At 37.0% G+C, this 18,464-nt stretch overlaps 1 protein-coding gene across 1 annotated transcript; it reads left to right on the top strand.

Moving 5' to 3' along the window:
- The first annotated feature begins 3,546 nt into the window (after nt 1–3,546).
- TWF1 (twinfilin actin binding protein 1) lies at nt 3,547–17,886 on the top strand. The gene is made up of 9 exons (XM_038577401.1): nt 3,547–3,683; nt 5,978–6,055; nt 9,122–9,300; nt 10,273–10,368; nt 11,673–11,777; nt 13,409–13,534; nt 13,989–14,139; nt 14,301–14,422; nt 15,696–17,886. The coding sequence occupies exons 1-9, from the start codon at nt 3,659–3,661 to the stop codon at nt 15,864–15,866; spliced, it is 1,053 nt and encodes a 350-aa protein (XP_038433329.1). The 5' UTR covers nt 3,547–3,658; the 3' UTR covers nt 15,867–17,886.
- Nucleotides 17,887–18,464: the final 578 nt, after the last annotated feature.

The following is an 18,464-nucleotide window of genomic DNA, read 5'->3' as shown; positions in this document are numbered from 1 at the left end:
CTAGAAGATGTTCAGAAGATTAGCAAAGATATCCTAAAGTTAAATGGAAAAACAAGAAAAAAATTTAAAAGACATATTAGACTACATCAAAATTTAAAACTTCTGAGGATGCCTGGGTGGCTCAGGGCATGATCCCAGGGTCTGGGTTCAAGCCTCTCATCAGGCTTCCTGAGAGGAGCCTACTTTTCCCTCCGCCTATGTCTCTGCCTCTCTGTGTCTCTCATGAATAAATAAATACATTTATTTTTTTTATTATTTATTTTTTACTTTTTAAAATTTTTTTTTAAAAATTTAAACTTCTGCGCATGAAAGGACACAATCAATAGAATGAAAAAGAAGCCTACAGAATGGGAGAAAATGTCTGCAAATCATATATCTGATAAGGGGTCAATATCTGAACATATAAAGTCCTCCTACAACTCAAAAACAACCTAATTTTAAAATGGGCAAAGAGCTTGACTAGACATCTCTCCAAAGACAAATGGCCAACGAATATATGAAAAGATGCTCAATATCACTAATCATGGAAATATAAGTCAAATCCACAGTGAGATACTACCTCACATCCATTAAGATGACCTCTGTAACAAACAAGCCAAAACAGAAAGTAACAATTGTTGGCAAGGAGGTGGAGAAGCTGGAACCCTTGCGTACTATTGGGGGGAATGAGAAATGGTGCAACTGTTAGGGAAAGTAGTATTGAGTTTCCTCAAAAATACTAAAATAGAATGACCACATAATCTAGTACTTCTACTTCTCTTTTATGCCCAAAAGAAGTGAAAGCAGGGACTCAAATAGATATCTGCACACCTATGTTCAAAGCAGTATCATTCACTATAGCCAAAAAGGTAGAAGCAACGCAGATGCCCACTGACAGATGAATGGATGAACAAAATACGGGATGTATACATACAATGAAATATTATCCAGCTGTAAAAAGGAAGGAAATTTCACATGCTACAACATGGATAGATCTTGAGAACATCATACTAAGCGAAATAAGCCAGTCACAAAAAGAAAAAAAAAAAAAAAAGCTGATTCTCCTTACATGTGGTACTAGAGTAGTCAAAATCATAAAGACAGAAAGTGGGATGTTCTTTGCCAGAGCCTGGGGGCTGTGTTGGAAGGGGAGTTGTTTAATGGACACAGAGTTTCAATTTTGTAAAATAAGAAGAGTTCTGGAGGTTGGTTGTGCAATAGGGTGAAAGTATTTAATGCTACTGAACTTCACACTTAAAAATAGTGAAGAAGATAAGTTTTATGTTCTATGTATTTGATCAGAATCTTTTTAAAAAGTTAAGGCAGGAAGTCATGACTGGGCTCAAATCAAAGATGTAAGCAAGAGGGATTAACCAAAGGAACAGGATTTCTACTACAATCTGTTTGCTTACGCAGGTAAAATATATACAGCAGTAGCACTGTATGTATTTCTCCAAAGTTAGTACAATGCCAAACTTTAACCCAATCTGAAATAAACATCATACATAATAAATTAGTGAAATTTAAGTGTATGGTCAATATGGACCAGAAATATTTTCATAAAACATCCTATGAAAGCATTAAAGAAAATCCATTTTCTTTGCATATACATAAAAATAGTAAAATAGAGGAAATTATTTAACTCTATGTAGAAACACTGATGGGCAGTAAAAATGATCATTTTGGCCATGATTTTTATAGCTTAGGAAATATTTTCCCTTCTCAAATTCCGTGTTTTGCTCAGAGGAACTTTGCTGTTTTGAAAACAAGGCACCCAAGGCCCTTGCAGCTTTCAAGTGAGACTCCTCTACTGCCAGAAGATAAGCATTTTTCTGATGCATTCCAGAGTGGTCCTACCCCACTTAACTGGACTTTCCTATTCTTTGGAGCTGATCATACCATGGTTTTTTCTAAGCATAAACATGGGATAATTATTTTCCCTTATCAGTATTTTTGAGCGACGCCAACTTCCTTAGGCAATTTTCCCTAGTCACCAGGATATGAATCGGTCAAAAAGTTGAAGATGAACTCTGCAATTTTCTCTCTGCTCAACAAAGCAATCAAAACTGCTAAATCAGAAAGAACTGTTGAGTCAGGAAGGATTTGGTTAGAATGAAACTCTCCCCACATTTCTTAAATCCAAACAAGTTACAAAACTCAGACTAAATTTCGCTTATTCTACAATATGAAGGTCTGTTTGAGAAACAAGAGTCCAGATAACAAGAAACAGAACATAGCAACCTCCTTTGCTGTGGTCCTGGCAGAGAGAAAAAAAAAATCGCAAGCCTGATAGTTAATGAAAAAAAAAAAAAAAAAAAAAAAAAGCAAGCCTGATAGTTAATGACTAAAAATACATTGTATTTAAAGAGTGACTCTGCTAACTTGCACTTATTGGCTGGAGAAAGTATTTGTTGATAAGCCGATTGTAATTTTGTATATTCGTCAGTTCAAGGCCATAAAAACAAAAGACCCAGTTTTCTAAGGGCCTTCGACTTCTCCCTCTGCCTGTGTCTCTGCCTCTCTCTCTCTCTATGTCTATCATGAATAAATAAATAAATCTTAAAATAAAATAAAATAAAATAAAATAAAATTACCTTCGAGAAGGAAAACACGTGTTTTGGACAGCAGAGAATTGAAAAGAATGTTTAATACTGTCTGCTGCTGTCTTACAAATTTATCCAAACGAATCCTGAATAATCGGGATGATTAAACGCCCAGTCCTAAAGCAGAGCAACAATCCTCGTTTGCGATGATAAAACTGACCACAAAGGAGTTTATTCAAGTCAGCTAATCTCACTTCTAATGGCTGTGTCTTTGCGGAACGGACAGGAAAACTTGGGTCTCTAAATGTACCCAACTGGAAAAAAAAAAAAAAAAAGAAAAAGAAAAAGAAAAATTAACAGTCTGAGGTTAATTTAAAAGTGTGGCAAATTTTGCTGGGAGACCACCTAGACATTATTCGTCATTAAAAAAAAAAAATGGGGAGGGGGGGCACCTGGGCGGCTCTGCGGTGGAGCACCTGCCTTCGGCCCAGGGCCTGACCCTGGGGCCCCGGGATAGAGTCCCACGTCGGGCTCCCTGCACGGAGCCTGCTGCTCCCTCTGCTTGTGTTTCTGCTTTTTTCTCTCTCTGTCATGAATAAATAAATAAAATTCTTTTTAAAAAATGGGGCAGGGAGTGACCTTTCAGATCGTATAGGTTACGGGAAGAGTGGACTAAGGAAGCTACTGAGTGCACCTCTTTTTAAAATTGAAAATGCATGTTCAGTAAAAAGGTCATCTGCACTTTTGAGCATCTTAGCGAACGGCGGTGGCGGCGGTGGCGGCGGTGGCGACGGGGTCGTCGGGGGAGGGCAGACCGCGGAGGGCAAAGCCATCCCCCCGGCTCTGCGGCGGGGCGGCGGGAGGAGCAGGTGTCCCGGCCGGGACCGCGGGCGCGGGAGAGCGCGCTTACAGACCTGCGGGCGGCCGAGCGCGACCGGCGGGGAGGCGGGGCGCGGCTTGCTGACGCCACGGGCGCGCGACGACGCGGGGGGCCTTGCTGGGCGGGGCGGGGCGGCCGCGCGGGTCGCAGCCCGATGACGCGCCGCGGCCGGCGGCGGAGCCACCACTTCCTGGAGGCGCCGGCCGGGGCCGCTCTCAGCACTTAGCGCCGGAGCCGGGAGCCCGCGGTCGCCGCCATGTCCCATCAGACCGGCATCCAAGGTAACGGCGCCCCGAGCGGCCCGCGGGGGCAGGGGCTCCCGGGAGGGCCCCGGGCCGGCTGCGAGACGAGCCGGGCTGGAGTAGAGCCCCCGGGGGGGGGGGGGGGGGGGGGGAGGGAGCCGGTCTCGGGGGCGGCCCGGTCCCGCGGCGCTCGGGGCCTGCCTGCCTGCGGCGCTCCCGGCCCGGCCGCCGCCACGTTCCCGGCCGACGGGAAATTCGCAGAAGCGCAGGCAGCTGGTTTCCGAGGAGGCCTGGGCGGAGGGGGCGTGCCTGCCGCCGCCCCTGCCCGCAGCCCAACTTTCCTCGGGTCGGTGCGGCGGGGGCGACCTGAAGCAGCCGGGGCGGCCGGGCTCCTCTAGACGGGCCGGCCCTCCTTTCACTGTGCAGAGGAGATCGTTGCAGGGTTGTTTTTTTTTTTAAAGATTTTATTTACTTATTCATGAGACACAGAGAGAGAGAGAGAGAGGCAGAGACACAGGCAGAGGGAGGAGCAGGCTCCACGCAGGGAGCCCGACGCGGGACTCGATCCCGGGTCTCCAGGGTCGTCAGGCCCCGGGCTGAAGGCGGCGCCGACCCGCCGAGCCTCCCGGGCTGCCCCGTTGCAGGATCTTGCTTGTAAAGCGAGAGACACCGGAATCTTTCTCGCCCCGCGTTAAAGGCGCTGCCCAAACTCTTCCGCGTTTTCTTCCAAAATGGAAACCTGAGTTTGTGTTCCGAGGAGAAGTCCCGAGGAGGCTGATCTGCGGGGCTGTGTTGAGTCACCCCGTGAAGGCAGCTGGGGCGTGCAACTGTACATCGGCACCTCCATTATTTTCCTGGATTGACAGTGGGCAGTCTGGAGGCGCTCACCCTCATCACCACCAAATCATATACCCCGGGGTTACTCGCCACGACTTAACAAGTGCTTGTAATACGAACCCACGCTCTTCCTGTTAATAGGCAACTAATTTTTTTTTTTTTTTCTTTTCTTCCCCAGATGAACATTTACTTGTGTTTTTTGTTCGTAGGAGTCTCTGGCCGCCCCACACCTGTCCCTGCACACACAAACACAAGCAAAATGTGTTTTGCTGCACACACACACACAAAAACACAAGAAACAAAAAAGCACAAAAAACACACAAGCAACTAATTTTTTTTCCCCAGATGAACATTTACATGTGTTTTTTGTTCGTGGGAGTCTCTGGCTGCCCCACACCTGTCCCTGCACACACAAACACAAGCAAAATGTGTTTTGCTGCACACACACACACACACACACACACAAAAACACAAGAAAAAAAAAAGCACAAAAAACACACAAGCAACTAATTTTTTTTTTCCCCAGATGAACATTTACTTGAGTTTTGTTCGTAGGAGTCTCTGGCCGCCCCACACCTCTCCCTGCACACACAAACACAAGCAAAATGTGTTTTGCTGCACACATAAAAAAACACAAGCAAAACGCACACACACACAAGCAACTAATTTTTTTTCCCAGATGAACGTTTACTTGTGTTTTTTGTTCGTGGGAGCCTCTGGCGGCCCCACACCTCTCCCTGCACACACAAACAGAAGCAAAATACTCTCAGACCTAAAAGCACTTGTTTTATTTGTCTTGAGTTGGCTTGACATTTAAATATGTAGTTACTGACTTTCGTGTTTGAGCCTGGTAGCAATCACTACCTACATGGTTGTTTTTGCTCTCCTACAACTCAAGAATGAAACCAGAATGAAATTGAAGCTCTATTAGGAACAGGAGGATTATTAAATATATATTTGCTTTAGTAAACATAACTCTATCTTTTTGAGAGATACGAGTTAGGGAAATACTACCAGAAGTGCAAGCTGGAAGGCACTTTATTGACTTTTTGCATAATCAGGATGGGATATCAGATACTTACTGTTTTTAATGTGAAAATATAAAAATGAATTATTGAATCTTTTTTATAACCTTGAAATTGGACTAGAAGAGAATGAAAGGTTTTCAGTCAAAAAGCAATACAGGTGTTTTTTTCACCCCTATCGGATTTGAATAACTTTAATATTTTCACTCCCAGTGTTATTTCTGCGTTGGAATTCTCTAGCTAAAACAGATTAGAGTTAATATACTTTTAAGCTATATTAATATTTCTTAGCTGTATACAGTATCCACGGTGTTATACCTTTAAGTTTTATAGTTTAAATTACTGATATGGGGATGCTACATGATCAAGATTTTTTTCTTTGTATTATAATTCATTTCCTCTCATAGCATTTGAAAGTAGTAACACATAAGTATAAAAAATGGGTTTACTTGTCTTTACCTTTTTCCACAGCAAGTGAAGATGTTAAGGATATCTTTGCCAGAGCAAGAAATGGAAAATACAGACTTCTAAAAATATCTATTGAAAATGGTTAGTTATACATTTTTAAATATTGTTTGTCCTTAGATTGAGTATTATATATATATTTTTTGAGTATTATATTTTTATATTTCTAATCCATTGTCAGTGATTGGAACTATTCATTAATGCAAAGCAAGTTCAAAGCTTGCCTGTAGGCAACTTGGATCTTGTACATTTGTTCATGTCCCTTTGGCCGCTGCCTGCCCTCTGAATTCTGCAGTTGACTCTCAGTGAAACGGAAAGATGTCTTTTTGGTGTGACATTTTGTACTTTTTTGTGTTTCATTTTCTGTATCAGAACCCATTTCTAATGTCTGCTTCCATCTCTGGAATGGAAATCAGTAGACAGGTGATTCTCAGCCCCACAATTACTTGAGAATTGTTACTTAGTAAAGTTAGTTTTGAAGTAGAAACAAAGATTTCAAACTCCCATTTTCTCCACTGGATTGCATTCTGTCCTGGAGAAATGATTCCCCCTTTCTTGTTTTGGGACAAAGTCCTAAGAGTGTAACAAACTATAAATTGATCTGTTCAAAATAATTCTATTAGCGGGGAAATTGATTGGGTGGGAGAATCTTTTAATTTGGCTATATTTGAATTTGGAAAATTAATATTCTCACAAATGAAAATCTTAAAATACTCTATTGGCCTAATTTCTTAAATACCTGGAAATATTTCGTTTTGGAAAAATAACTTGTTCTTTTACCAACTGGAAGTAAATTTCCTTTACTTTCCATTTTCCACTTAAATATTAAAAATACTAGTGCAGGTTGAAAAATATGCAGTTGTGTGTGTGTGTGTGTGTGTGTATATATATATATATATATATAAAACCACTCTTGATAGGAATAAACATATACTGTAAAGCAGCATATTTTAGGAATATTGAGCTAAATTTTAAATGCCATCACTTCTGACTAGTTAAGTGAATAAAATGGAAGTTTGTCTAACTAGATCAGTATAGAGGAAAATGACACTCTCCTAATTCATTATTTTCTGAACTTTTTGTTCTGAGAAAAATTTTTTAAGTAAGGAAATTACAAATAATAAATAAATACTTCCATCTCCTCTTTAATTAACTGCTAATGTTTTATATTTGCTTTAGCTCTTTTTATTTTTATTTTATTTTTTATTTAATTTTTTATTTTTTGCTTTAGCTCTTTTTAAACTTCACATTTTTGTGATATAAGGGCATCCCCTTTAATTTTTTTTTTTATTTTTTAAGGATTTTATTTATTTATTCATGAGAGAGGCAGAGACACAGGCAGAAGGGGAAGCAGGCTCCATGTAGGGAGCCTGATCGGGACTTCATCCCGGGACCAGGATCACGCCCTGGGCGGAAGGCAGACACCGCTGAGCCACCCAGGCATCCCCGGGCATCCCCTTTAAACAGTTTTACTTCCTGACTCCTCTTCCTGTGGCAACTATATTAGGAGTTTTTATATTTCTGCAATGTGATTTTATATGTATCCGTAGATAACATAGTGCTGTTTTGAGTTAAGTTCATGTAACTTACAGTGCTGTTCTGAGTTTTTTAAGTTCATGTAAACTGACATCTTATCCTGTATCCTTTTTTCTGTAAACATTATTTTATTTTTTGACAGAGAGCTCACCAATTATTTTTTTTCACCAATTATTTTTATTTTTTTAAGATTTAAAAAAATTTTTTTGACTTTTTTTTTTTTTAAGATTTTATTTATTCATGAGAGAGAGAGGGGCAGAGACACAGGAGAGAGAGAGAGAGAGAGAGAGAGAGAGAGAGAGGCAGAGACATAGGCAGAGGGAGAAGCAGGCTCCATGCAGGGAGCCTGACACGGGACTCGAACCCGGGTCTCCAGGATCAGGCCCTGGGCTGAAGGTGGTGCTAAACCGCTGAGCCACTGGGGCTGCCCCACCAATTATTTTTAAATGTGAATTCATCATATAACTTTGCTACAAATTATGTGATCATTCTCTTATTGGTGAACACTTCTGTATATACGTGCAAGATTTTCTATGCAGAGAACATTCACAATTTAACTTGATTCTGCCAAATGGCTGCACCAACATACGCTTCTGGACAAAATTTTTCATTTGTAGCACTATGGCCAAATAAGGGCAGCCCGGGTGGCTCAGCAGTTTAGCACCGCCTTCAGCCCAGGACCTGATCCTGGAGACCCAGGATCAAGTCCCACATCAGGCTCCCTGCGTGGAGCCTGCTTCTCCCTCTGCCCCTCCCTCCCTCCCTTCCTCTCACTCTCTCTCACTCTCTCTGTCTGTCTCTCATGAATAAATAAATAAATAAAATCTTTAAAAAAATACCAACATATGACCAAATAAAAACTAAACCTAGTTTTAATATTTCTTATTGTACAGTTCAGTGTTTCAGAAATTCTGTCTTTGAACCATAATACTTATTTAGTACTTTTTTGCGACAGAGAGAGAGGGGCAGAGACACAGGCAGAGGGAGAAGCAGGCTCCACACTGGGAGCCCGACATGGGACTCGATCCTGGGTCTCCGGGATCACACCCTGGGCCACAGGCGGCGCCAAACCGCTATGCCACCGGGGCTGCCCTATTTAGTACATATTTTGTTGATAACTTAGAGCATAAACATTTTGGAAAATAGACTATAATCAGCCATTCTTCAACCATCCAGCTCAACTATTTACTTTTAAATATGAATAAAATTGTATCATATGTTCCTTTCTTGTCATTTTTAAATATAACATTTTACCATGTTACAAAATCTTCATATCTGTTTTCTTAAAGATTTTATTTGAGAGAGAGAGAGCAGGGCAGAGGGAGAGGGAGAAGCAAACTCCTTGCTGAGCAGGGAGCCCGACATGGGCCTCAATCCCAGGAACCTGGGATCATGACCTGAGTGGAAGGCAGATGCTTACCAACTAGCCACCCAGGTGCTCCCATAGCTGTTTTTAATGCTTTATACCATAATTATTTTTTGTGTTGCAGTCTTTTTTTTTTTAACATCTTGATATGAATGATAATAGGAGATGACTGTGTTATTAATTCTTTTTTCTTCATTACCATTTGGTATTTAAAACAATTTATGTGTCTTAAAAATTGTTCTTCATAGAGAAACTTGTGATTGGATCATATAGTCAGCCTTCAGATTCCTGGGATAAAGATTATGATTCCTTTGTTTTACCCCTACTGGAGGACAAGCAACCGTGCTATATATTATTCAGGTTAGATTCTCAGAATGCCCAGGGATATGAATGGATATTTATTGCCTGGTCTCCAGATCATTCTCATGTAAGTAATTTTTTTGTAATTTGTTTTGCTTAATGTTAAATGCTAGAGATCTTTTTTCTGAAATATTCCTAGGCCAAGAGAAAGTTGAGAAGCAATAGTTATTTCCCATGAAAGGGAATGATCATGAAGAAAATCCTTATATTGGTAATTGGGAGTAATATACTTAGATTCAGAAGTCTTGACCTTGAAATCAACAGAATTATTTTATTTTAAATTGAAAAATCTTTGGCAATTATATATAAATGACTGTGCTCAGAGTAATACTTTGAATAATTCTGAGAGCTAATCAAAAATTACATTAAATATTATTAGCTACCATTCAAATGGTAGGCAAACACAATATTTCTTTTAGGAAAGTTGGTTAGTAGACCGATTCAGACTACTGGATTTGACGGTGCAGTATTATAAAGTTATTCCTGTTGGTTGGCAGTTACCTTTAGTAGTTTTCAATAGTTCTATTAGACTCTTTAATAATAGTTGATATTGTAGTTGTTTTCATCTTTGTATTCCTCATAGAATCGTATATGCCATAGGTATGCCATGAACATTTGAGTCTTAAACAGCTGAGTAACATCTGATCTAGATTTGCTTGGAGTAAAATGTCAGTATCCAGGTTACTTCATTTCAAGTGATGTTTTCTTCTTCGTATTTTAAAGTAGTATTTTAAGTAGTTTTTTTTTTTAAACATTGAATTCATTGAATACTATGAAAAGTGAGTAATTTTTTAAAATTTAGTTTCTCGCTTTTTGTGAAACATGACATATTATAAAGTGAAATCTACCTTAATAGATGAAGTGTTATGATGGCTATTTGTGCGCCTGTACTTCAGCATATTACAGCCCATACACTTCAGCTTTATCACAGTTTATGTTTAATGTGCTTGAAGATTTTAATATATTCAGAAAGTACTTTTTTTGCAGTGATAGTTTTCATCTATAAACTGCTAAGTAAACTTTATTACAACTTAACTAGGTTCGTCAAAAAATGTTGTATGCAGCAACAAGAGCAACTCTGAAAAAGGAATTTGGAGGTGGCCACATTAAAGATGAAGTCTTTGGAACAGTAAAGGTACAAAATTTATATTTTTATGTGGATTCCACATGTTGCAATTAAACCAATATAAGAACTCCTAGGTAATCAGTAATTGATATGAAATCAGACTAATGAATCTGTAAGCATAAGAGAAAATGTTATTATATTTCATATGATAAGCAAGTTAACTAAAACATGTATTTACCTTTTTTTTTTTTTTAAGATTTTAAAATTTTTATTTATTCATGAGAGAGGCAGAGACGTAGGCAGAGGAAAAGCAGGCTCCCCGTGGGAAGCCTGATGTGGAACTCAATTCAGGGACCCCAGGATCATGCCCTAAGCCGAAGGCAGACACTCAGCCACTGAGCCACCCAGGCGTCCTGTGTATTTACCTTTTTAAAATATGTTGGAATCTCCTTTGTTAGTCTTCAGAAACTATCCTATACCTTAGAGATCTTCTAGTTCTACGCCTTATTTATTAGTTCAACCGTTTCACTTTAAGGGAAGGGAAACAGGCTCAGTAAAATGAGAGACCACTTGAAAGAGAGTAATTTTAAGATATTTTGGACATTTATACCCATGTTGTAGAAGCAGTAACTATGCATATTATTTAAGCCAGGAACATTGAGGTGTGTAATTTATTGGGATAGTTGATTAATTAATACATTTAATTAGTTAAATTGTGATTAAGAACTTACTTTGTTATAAAATGAATGTGGTAAAGACATATTTATACATATATACACAAAATTAAGAAAACTGAAATGTTTCTTCAACAGTAAAATTACCTAGTGGATAGACCACAAGACTGGATGGGGATATTTTGCTTATTCACCAGTAATTGATGACCTGGTTTCTCAACTCTTTCTATTCTCAGTCTTCTAAATCACAAAATTCTGATGAAAAAGTCTACCTCTTCAGAATATTTTATTCCTTTAAATAAGAACTACAGTCATTTTCTATGAATAGCTTAGAGAAATTATATAAATCATTATAATAGAGAATTCAGAATCTGAATGTGTTGATTATTGAATAGTTATGGGGCAGACTTCCCCAGGTTAATTATAATTGTCCTATAAACTTGAACATGACCAAGTTCATAATGTGACTGGCATCACCACCATAACACTCATACAAAAGATTTAGTAATTGGAAAACTTAGGAGATGAAGTATAAATATTCCCCCTTAAAGTTTTTTGAAACCTGTACAATACAGGACTTTTGAAAAATAAATAGTAATATTTTTCAATCAAAATATTAATAATGTTTTTCTTAAAGTAACTTCACGGAGGTTTTACTTCCAGAGGATAACTAATGACAGTCCATTTCTGTGTTTACAGGAAGATGTATCATTAAATGGATATAAAAAATACTTGCTATCACAATCTTCTCCTGCCCCACTGACTGCAGCTGAGGAAGAATTACGACAGATTAAAATTAATGAGGTAAATTACAGTTTTGATACTCTTGCAAGGTTTTAAGTGAAAAGATATTTTTAATTAATTAGATGTAGAGGTAAGTTAGGTAGCTTACATTTATTCTGTATAGTTTAGAGACAAGATTGTTCAGGAAAAAAATTTAAAATAAATATTAAAGTTCATACCAATTTCATAAGTAGTTTCCTCCTGTATTTGTAATCTATGTTACAGAATAGTATATTTTCCTGTTGACAGCACACCTTTTTTTTTAACTTTGTACTTTGAATACTAAAATAAATGGGAAAATGTGTGTTACCCATTTAGTGCAAAGAATCATGTCTAATGAGGTTGCCAAAGTAGGTTTGTTTTGTTACGTTCTATTTTATTACATTATTTTGTTTGGTGACTGACTAAAGAGGATAAAAGGTAAATGCTATATTTAGTAATTCTAGAAGCTCTATAAATTAACTTCTATGAACACTACTTGGATGCATATGTATATATGGGAGATTTTTTTTTTTTTTGAGTATTTGTTTAACTCAGTTATATTAGAGTCAATAACTTTCATCCATATTATAGCTTATATTTCTAATGTGTTCACTGCAGCTGTTCTAATTACAAGTTAAAATAACTACTGTGTTTCTACTGGGATTTTATAGGAAAGAACAGGTAGCAGGAAACTATTCATTAGTCTGAGTAACTGACTAATAGGATTCAGTCTGGAAAGTGATTGAATATTATTTCATATTAACCTGATAGCAAGGATCTATCTTTATATTATTTTAACTCAAGTTATTTGAGTGAAGATTTTTATGTGATTTTTTTTTTTTTTACAAGTTTGATAGTTTGTTTTATTCCTTGCAATCAGAGCCCAGAGGATCGTATTGGGGTATGCATTTGCATATGTTCTATGATGTTTTCATTATCCAGTATCATTTATGCTGTAGAATCTCCATTCGTTTTTCTAAAAGTAAAATTTCTATTTGACTTTCTGTTGCAACACTGCAAATGAGACCCTGTAAAAGTCTTAAAACATGTGCATTGAAAGCTTTCTTAAAATACTCTTTTCTAGTATTTGCCCACCCATGTTCTTAGTAATGTAAGCCCTGAGTCTGGAACTTCTGCAGTAGTATATAATTTGTTGAGCTGTGTTGTGTCTTTGTATACTGTTCGTACTCCTTTCAATTCAATGCATGGTGTTTGTGTTGCATTTTATGTCTAACAGAACAAAGTAAAGTTTGATACATATCACATAATATACCACATGTTCATAAATTTTATCAAATAAAATTTTGTAATTAAAACTTGTAATCTGAGGACACTTGAAACTTGAACTTACATAGTTCATTGCAAATGTGCCAAACCAAACATATAAACAGCCTCCCCCCAAAGCCCCACTAACACTGCATACTCACTCAAATGTTCACTCCCAGCATTTCATAAAGATGTGTCATGCACTCTGCATGTTGACAGAATGCTAGCAGAACGTGAACAAATGTGAGAAATTACTTACATTTTAAGTTTATAGTATTTTAAGTGTTAGTCATATTAAAATGGGCGAGGGTGGAATGACACTTGATAGAGATTGGGTTTCTTATCTTTGCTGTATGACACTGGTAAGTGCTAAAACTTCAATAAATTAAATTTGTCATTCTTAGGTACAAACTGACGTGGGTGTGGACACTAAGCATCAAACACTACAAGGAGTAGCATTTCCTATTTCTCGAGAAGCTTTTCAGGCTTTGGAAAAATTAAGTAACAGACAGCTCAACTATGTGCAATTGGTAAGAGACATGATAATTATGAAATGGCAGTCCTTTCTGGTGTCTCATGGTTCATATAAGGTTTATTTTTAATGGATTTAAAATTGTTTTGTTTCCTGATTTTTTTAAATTCATTTTCTTAAAACTACAAGACAATGTATGTTCACTGTGAAAAGTCAAACCTGTGTAAGTTTCCCCTTGTCTGCTAGGTTTTTTTGTTCTGTTTTGTTTTTAAATATTTTATTTACTCATTCACGAGAGAGACAGAGAGAGGCAGAGACACAGGCAGAGGGAGAAGCAGGCTCCATGCAGGGAGCCCGACATGGGACCTGATCCCAGGACCCCGGGATCACGCCCAGGGCTGAAGGCAGGCGCTAAACCGCTGAGCCACCCAGGCGTCCCTCTGCTAGTTTTTTTTATTACAATTTTTAAATTGCTGTGTATCTGTTTTAATGAAGCTATTTCTTATTGACAGGAAATAGATATAAAAAATGAAATTATAATTTTGGCCAACACAACAAATACAGAACTAAAAGATTTGCCAAAGAGGATTCCCAAGGATTCAGCACGTTACCATTTCTTCCTGTATAAACATTCCCATGAAGGAGACTATTTGGAGTCCATAGGTATATAGTATATTGCTTTAACATGTTACTTTCAGTTGGCTTTTTGGTATTTTAACACTGTATTCTCACTCTTGCCCAGAAGACTTAGCTATAATTCTGTGAAGTTTAGTATTTGCTTTAATTGTTGTAATGCTAATTGTATTTATTATTTTGACTTACAGTTTTTATTTATTCAATGCCTGGATACACATGCAGTATAAGAGAACGGATGTTATATTCTAGCTGCAAGAGCCCTCTGCTAGAAATTGTAGAAAGACAACTACAAATGGATGTCATTAGAAAGGTAAAATTACCTATTTATTTTTAAATTTCAGTATTTGTTAGATCTTTATTGTCTTTTTCATGTAGTTCATGATGTATCATGATTTATTAATGAAAGTATTTTTTTCTTGTTCTCATCATAAATCTTCAGGGTCTCCTTTACTCTAAGTGCCTGGGGAAGATCTATCATTGCTCCAGGCTCCTTATAGATCTATGCTAATATGCAGCCATTAAGCTACATGTGGCTATTTAAATTTAAATATAAATTAAAATTAAATAAAATTTAAATTCAGTTTCTTAATCACACTGGCCATATTTCAAGTGTTTGTAGCTACAAGTGGCTATGGCTACTGTATTGGAAAGTGCAGAATTTAGAGAACATTTCCATATTGCAGAAAATTCTGGACAGTGCTGCTAGATCTACATACCTGTGCTTGTCTCAACACTTGCTATTAATAAGGAACTAGAATCTCCATTTGTAACTGAACCATGGGATGGTTGAGAATCTATTTGTTGAGTAAGGAGGGAATGGGCATAAACATTTGCATTTGGGGAGCTAAGCTACCAATTTAATTAAATTTATTTTCTTAAATGCAAATGAGGCATGGGTAAAGATGTGGTTTATTCTTGAACCCTTCAACCCATTAAAACACACATCCCTACAAACTGCCAGTGTATTGGGTACTAACCCTTTATGCTTTTTTTTTTTTTTTTTTTTTTCTCTCTTTATGCTTTTTAAGATCTGAAGGTATAGCAGGGACTGGCTGACTTTTTCTACTATAAGACCAGATAGTAAATACTCTGTTTCACCAGGCTACATATGGTCTTTGTTACATACTCTTGTTTGCTTTATTATTTTATGTTTATAGCCCTGTAAAAATGTAAAGCACCTCTTAATTTGGGTTAAATTTGGCCCTGTTCTAGAGTAATTTCAAGTGACTCAAGTAACAAAGGCGCTAATGAATAATGTTTCTTGGATATGTATAGTGTAACAAAGCAGAGCAACTTGAGAATATAGTGGTGGCTTCTTATATACTAGGTAGAAGAAGAAAGAGGAACCAAATAGAAAATGATTATTGCTGATTATGTGTTCAGGCAACTCACAACCCCAGGGAGGGGTTTCCCTCCCCAAAAAATGTGGAAGTGAAACTATTTACATATGGTCCTTGATACTCTCCTGCTAGAATAGGTGTTACATATTTATTACACCTGAAAACTGGCACCATGGTTGCACTAGGTTTTGAATGTTGTCTTTTTCGTATAGTATCACACTTTACCAATTCCATCTCTTACAGATTGAGATAGACAATGGGGATGAGTTGACAGCAGACTTCCTTTATGAAGAAGTACACCCAAAGCAGCATGCACATAAGCAAAGTTTTGCAAAACCAAAAGGTCCTGCAGGAAAAAGAGGAATTCGAAGACTTATAAGGGGTCCAGCTGAAAGTGAAGCCGCTGCTGATTAAAGTCATTATATTAAGCATTACAATACTAGTTTTTTAAAAGTCCAGCTTTTAGTACAGGAGAACTGAAATCATTCCATGTTGATACATAGTAGGGGAAAAATTGTACTTTTTGAAAAATAGCACTTTTCACTTCTGTGTGTTTTTAAAATTAAGGTTATAGAAGACTCATGATTTCTATTTTTGAGTTACAGCTAGAAAAGCGTTCAACATAGTGATGTTTAATTTTGTCACACTCTTTTCACAGAGTAATAGTGATTCCATACTTTCACACACTTCTTAAAATTTTATACAGTTGGGCCAGTTCCAGAAAGTAGTGTCTCAAAATAAGATACACTCCTTACTACTTTTTAGTGAGACATCAAGTTTTTTCTTGAAGGGAGAAAGACCTTAAAGTATTCATACCATTAAATGAATATGTTAAGGACCAGGTTAGATTATTTTCTCAGCTGAGAACCTAGTGTGCCTAGGTAAAGGTAAAATGTTGCTGACTCTGAGAAGCAGTGCTCTCAGACTGTGGGATCATGTCTGCAACTTTTAGAAACTGTGCTTTATTGCAGCAGTCTTTTCTATTTGACATTTTTGGTTTTTTAAATGGCATTAAAATTTCAGAAGATCAGTTCATTCTGAAACCTTAAAGGTACCATATATTTTCTATACTGCAGGATTTCTGATGACGTTGAAAGACATTTAAACAGCTTTAGTAAATTCTCTTTCTAGTGCTTTAAAAAGTTTCATTTTCAAAAGTAAGTCATTCCATTATAAGTAGTTTGAGGCCAAATTTTTATGTTCAGATTGAATATTAAATTAATATTAAAAAAACAAAACTAAAGTCAATAATGTTGAAAAAGTCTTAAACATCAAGATTGATTTTTCTCCAGAACCATATATTAATAGGCAGATTATTATGTTCTTTATTACTTCTGAGCAAATACTCAGATTTCATAAAATTGTTTGAAAGTCCCAGTACTTAATCAGCCTAACAGAAATTAAACACTTAGGGATCTTGTTTCAATTTATATCTTATTTCAGAGCACATTTAACTGTTTTAAAGGTTTGCATTTTCAGTACAACCCATAGAAATTTTGAGCCTTTTTTTTTTTTTTTTGGATACTTGAAATAGGGAAGGAGTTAGGACACTTCGTCATGTTAAATCTGATAAACCTGCTGCAAGAGCCATAACTTTGAGAGTTTTCTAAATGAACTGTGGGGATCCAGGATTTAGAATTTCTTGATCTAAACTTTATGCTGCATAAAACATTAGAAATGCACATTTCATAGTATAAAATATGAAACACATTTTATACCTTATTATCTAAGGTACTATATGCACCTTTCAAAAATTCAATGTGTGTTCAAGTAAAGCCTATTAGAATAATTATGGGTTGACAGGATTTTTTTTCTAGAGTTAAGGGTATTTGTGTGGGGTTTGTTTGTTTACAAATAATCAGACTATACTATTTAAACATGCAAAGTGATTGGCAGTAATGTTGCACTTGTTTACTAAAGATACACTTTAGGTTGTTTCATGGGTGCCCACATAGACACGCGCGCGCGCGCGCACACACACACACACACACACACACACACACTACTGCATTGAGAATCCTAGAGCTGCATTGCAGACCATAGCTGAAGCTGTATTTTCAATCAGAAAGAATGTAAAACCTGTCATGAAGGTATAAAATTAATTTGGTAGTGAATGTTTTTCTGTACCATTCATGTGCAATTATAGTCTAAATTCTACTACACTACATGAAAGAAAATGGACATTCCAGAATATAGATGTGATTATATAGTCTTAAACTAATTATTATTAAACCAAGATTGCTGAAAATCAGTGATGCATTTGTTATAGAGTATAACTCATTGTTTACAGGATGTTTTAGGTGACATCATCATAACAATAGAAGGTGATTAAAGTATTCCCAGTAAATTTATATAGCAGTGAAGAATTACATGCCTTCTGTGGACATTTTATAAAAGTGCATTTTATATTGCAATAAATTTTTTTCTCTTTAAATTGTGTACTAAGTTTTCTAGCATAAGGGTTTTTTTAATGTTTGGATAATTCTGCATAATGCAATGTCTGGTAGTAGATTAGAAATCCCATTCATCTATGCATTTGTTAATTTACCTATCTAAATCAAGGATTTCAAATATTTTGCATCCTACGCATATTGTGTCAACCGAGTGCTTAATTTAAATTAGAACTTTCCTACTGCTGCAGCGATAATGAAAATGCCATGAGTTACACAGTTACTACTGTGATAAAAGCACCCCTGAACAATAGTGACCAACATACTTGTTGCTGAACTCTTAAGATACTTGCCACCCATCCAACAGCTATTTAATGCACTCCGTGTACAATTCACTACCAAACTGATCTTTTTATTAGAGTTAAATTATAAAAGATGGAAAGTTGTCCCTAAAAGGGCTGATTTTAGAAACTTGTAAATAGAGTTCAAAGTTCTTTAAGACCTTTCTACTCAGAACTATAATGAGCCTGAGACACATCCTGTAGTTGGGTACATATCCTTTGCATACACAGCCATACATTATAAGGATAAGAGGTTTTGTTTTACAGAGTACTGATTCTGG

Source organism: Canis lupus, chromosome 27 (assembly GCF_011100685.1).
Source record: "Canis lupus familiaris isolate Mischka breed German Shepherd chromosome 27, alternate assembly UU_Cfam_GSD_1.0, whole genome shotgun sequence".
NCBI lineage: Eukaryota > Metazoa > Chordata > Mammalia > Carnivora > Canidae > Canis > Canis lupus.
This window is presented reverse-complemented; position numbering and strand designations above follow the sequence as displayed.

Bases quoted from the DNA above. Each gene is read 5' to 3' on its own strand.
- TWF1 (XM_038577401.1), top strand. From the start codon at position 3,659: ATGTCCCATCAGACCGGCATCCAAG. The intron at 11,778-13,408 runs GTAAATTACAGT...TGTCATTCTTAG, and splicing joins GACAGATTAAAATTAATGAG to GTACAAACTGACGTGGGTGT. The intron at 14,140-14,300 runs GTATATAGTATA...TTTGACTTACAG, and splicing joins AGACTATTTGGAGTCCATAG to TTTTTATTTATTCAATGCCT.